We start from the raw sequence: 2,910 nt of genomic DNA, 5'->3' as shown, positions 1-2,910 counted from the left end.
TCCTGTTACTTTTTGCTTCCAAGGTTATATTTGTAATTTATGCAACTCAAGATATTTTCCCCCATTTGAATTGACATGATCATTTAATGCACATCAACTCATTTGTACAATTTACCCACCCCCATATTTCTTTTACAATTTTTCATTTTATATATTCTTCAACAGAAGTACCATAGTCATCTTCTACTCCAAATTATCATTTCTCCATTAATATCCATGGAGATAAATCCACCAACCTCCGAGTTAATGTCGCCGGTCCATAGTTTCCCCAACCGGTTCTTTAGCAGCGACTTCCAAAATGATGAGGAATTTAATGCTCCAGGTTTGTCTATTTATGTAACTTAACTGTTCTCGAAGTTCTGTTTTTTTGTCTTTTACAACTTTTTAATCGAATAATCCAAACTATACTGCATGGCCATGTTCACCTGTTCCATTCGAAGCTTCTGTATACACTTATATGCATGTTGATTGTTCGCGATCATCTGAAGCCCCTGTTAGATCACCGGATGTTGTCATCTCCAACAATTTCATGAACAGCGCTTTTAATGATGGCCAGGTTATGGATAATGAAGAAGGTTTGTTTTTTCTATACACTGGTTTTGTACTTTTCTTCCCCAGATATGGCATTGTTCAAACATATTCCATAATGTTCACATGTAGCATCCCAAGATTCCCATATGCAGCTCATGCCTGGTGCTGTTTCTGGATCATCTCATGGTCCTTCTCTGTTTGCTGAATCATCACGCGACCAGTTAGACGGTTGTATATATTACATGGGAGCCCACTTTATTCTCATATCACAGATTTCTAACCTTTTGTCATGCCATGTATAGCAGATTCCTAACCTTTTTCGTTTTATGATGCAGGGCCATCGAATCCATACTTCGTTTTTGATACCCCTCAGGGAACCCGTTACTGGATTCCTAACGTCGCTGATAAGTTCATACCAGTGTGTGGGAAATCTTATCCAACTTTTGCGGATGTTCTTTCCATGTATGAACTTTATGCGTTTGAAGCAGGTTTTTCTGTAAAAAAAAGGGCAAACTAAAGTCTGGAATGGAATTCCCATACACAAGTATCTTCGATGCTCAAAATATGGAAAACCACAACCCAAGAGGACTTTTGACACCCTAGATGAATCTTCTGTTAAGCACCAGAGGACCAACTTCACCTGGTGTGACTGTAAGGCAAGCATACTAGTCTCAATCTCGAATGATTCATACACAGTTCTGAGTTTCAATGATATTCATAATCATGAACTTGTTGAGAGTTACAACCGTGATCTTAGCAAGATATCACGGAAGCTGTCATTCTCCACCAAACAATTCATTCACAATATGAGTCTAAACCGTATCGGACCCATGAGAGCTTATAGATGTCTTGTAGCTTTAAAAGGAGGGCATCACAATGTCAATGGGACTCCGGTGGATTTTAAAAACTTTAGCCACCAGTTGCGAATTTTTATTGGTGAACGCGACGCACAAGTTTTCCTCGAACACCTGCGTGAGCGCTTTGACAACCTACCCAACTTCTATTTTGATTACACTGTATCAAATGGAAAGTTGTCTTCTGTATTCTGGGCTGATGAGATTTCAAAGCTAAACTACAAAGCTTTTGGCGATGTCCTCACGTTTGACGCAACTTATAGCACTAACAGGTTAGTCCCCCCCCCATTAACATGTGTTAGGCTGATGAGATTTCAAAGCTAAACTACAAAGCTTTTGGCGATGTCCTCACGTTTGACGCAACTTATAGCACTAACAGGTTAGTCCCCCCCTCCATTAACATGTGTTAGGCCTGATCCCCAAGTATACCACCCTAACCCAAAAAAGTTTTACATTTTGTTAACATCAAATCAATTTTTTATTCATAGGTACAAGATGGTTTTTGTGCCATTCACGGGTGTGGATCATCATTTCCAATGTGTTACATTTGGAGCGGGTTTGATATCAACCGAGTCCATTGAATCTTATGTGTGGTTGCTTAAGGCTTTCTTGAAGGCACACGGTACTCAACCAACTCTCGTGCTGAGTGATCAAGACCCATCCATGCTACAAGCTATTCCTATGGTCTTTACCGAATCACGACACCGTCTATGCATGTGGCATATAATGAAAAAACTACCCTCCAAGGCTAGCTTAATTTGTTAGCCCTTAACATGTGTTATTCAACATAACATAATTTTTATATGTCTTTTCAAACTGTTTTAATCTAACACGTGTTAGTAACTATTAACTTTTTCAGATCTCTGCGGACGTTCTCGATAACACTGATCTTCGGTCCTGCATTCACCGGTTGGTTTGGAATGTTTATATCAAACCTGAAACGTTTGAGTCCCGCTGGAATGACCTCCTACAAACATTTGGACTTCAAGACCACAGCTGGTTGAACGACATGTACAACATCAAACATCTTTGGGTACCAGCGTACTTCAGGGAACTGCCCATGTGTTGCTTAATGAAGACCACTTCACGCTGCGAAAGCTCTAACGCTGCCTTCAAGGTCAACTCAACAAGCGCAAACACCCTTGTACAATTTATGATGTGCTTTGAAAATAGGGTAGACAGCCAACGATATCGGCAGCGTGTATCGGAGTACAAAACCTCATCCACCATGTTTACTGGCAATACTGATTTAGCGATAGAACAACACGCGTTCCCATTTACACAAACGCTGTTTTCGCGCAAGTTCAAAAGGAGATAATTAAAGGGAAATTTTTATGCTACATCACAAACCAAACCGAGTCCAGCAATTCCAGTCTTCTGATAGACGTCACTCATTTGGATAAAAGGAACAACATCACAAATGTCTATCAGGTAACACATGTTAGGCAATTTCATTATTACCCATCCTCTAACATATGTTAGATCTAAAGGGCTTTTTTTTGCTGTCTATGTTCAAAAAAGGTTA

The 2,910-nt window shown here is 39.8% G+C and overlaps 1 protein-coding gene across 1 annotated transcript; it reads left to right on the top strand.

Moving 5' to 3' along the window:
* Positions 1–216: 216 nt before the first annotated feature.
* LOC118484088 (protein FAR1-RELATED SEQUENCE 5-like) lies at positions 217–2,703 on the top strand. The gene is made up of 7 exons (XM_035979979.1): positions 217–322; positions 441–575; positions 661–762; positions 867–1,019; positions 1,228–1,657; positions 1,874–2,132; positions 2,245–2,703. Exons 1-7 carry the CDS (start codon positions 217–219, stop codon positions 2,701–2,703), a joined length of 1,644 nt encoding a protein of 547 aa, XP_035835872.1.
* The last annotated feature ends 207 nt before the right edge of the window (positions 2,704–2,910 follow it).

The sequence above is a fragment of the Helianthus annuus genome, chromosome 11 (genome assembly GCF_002127325.2).
Source record: "Helianthus annuus cultivar XRQ/B chromosome 11, HanXRQr2.0-SUNRISE, whole genome shotgun sequence".
NCBI classification, from domain to species: domain Eukaryota; kingdom Viridiplantae; phylum Streptophyta; class Magnoliopsida; order Asterales; family Asteraceae; genus Helianthus; species Helianthus annuus.
The sequence above is the reverse complement of the archived record's forward strand: the minus strand, read 5'-3'. Positions and strand labels throughout refer to the sequence as shown.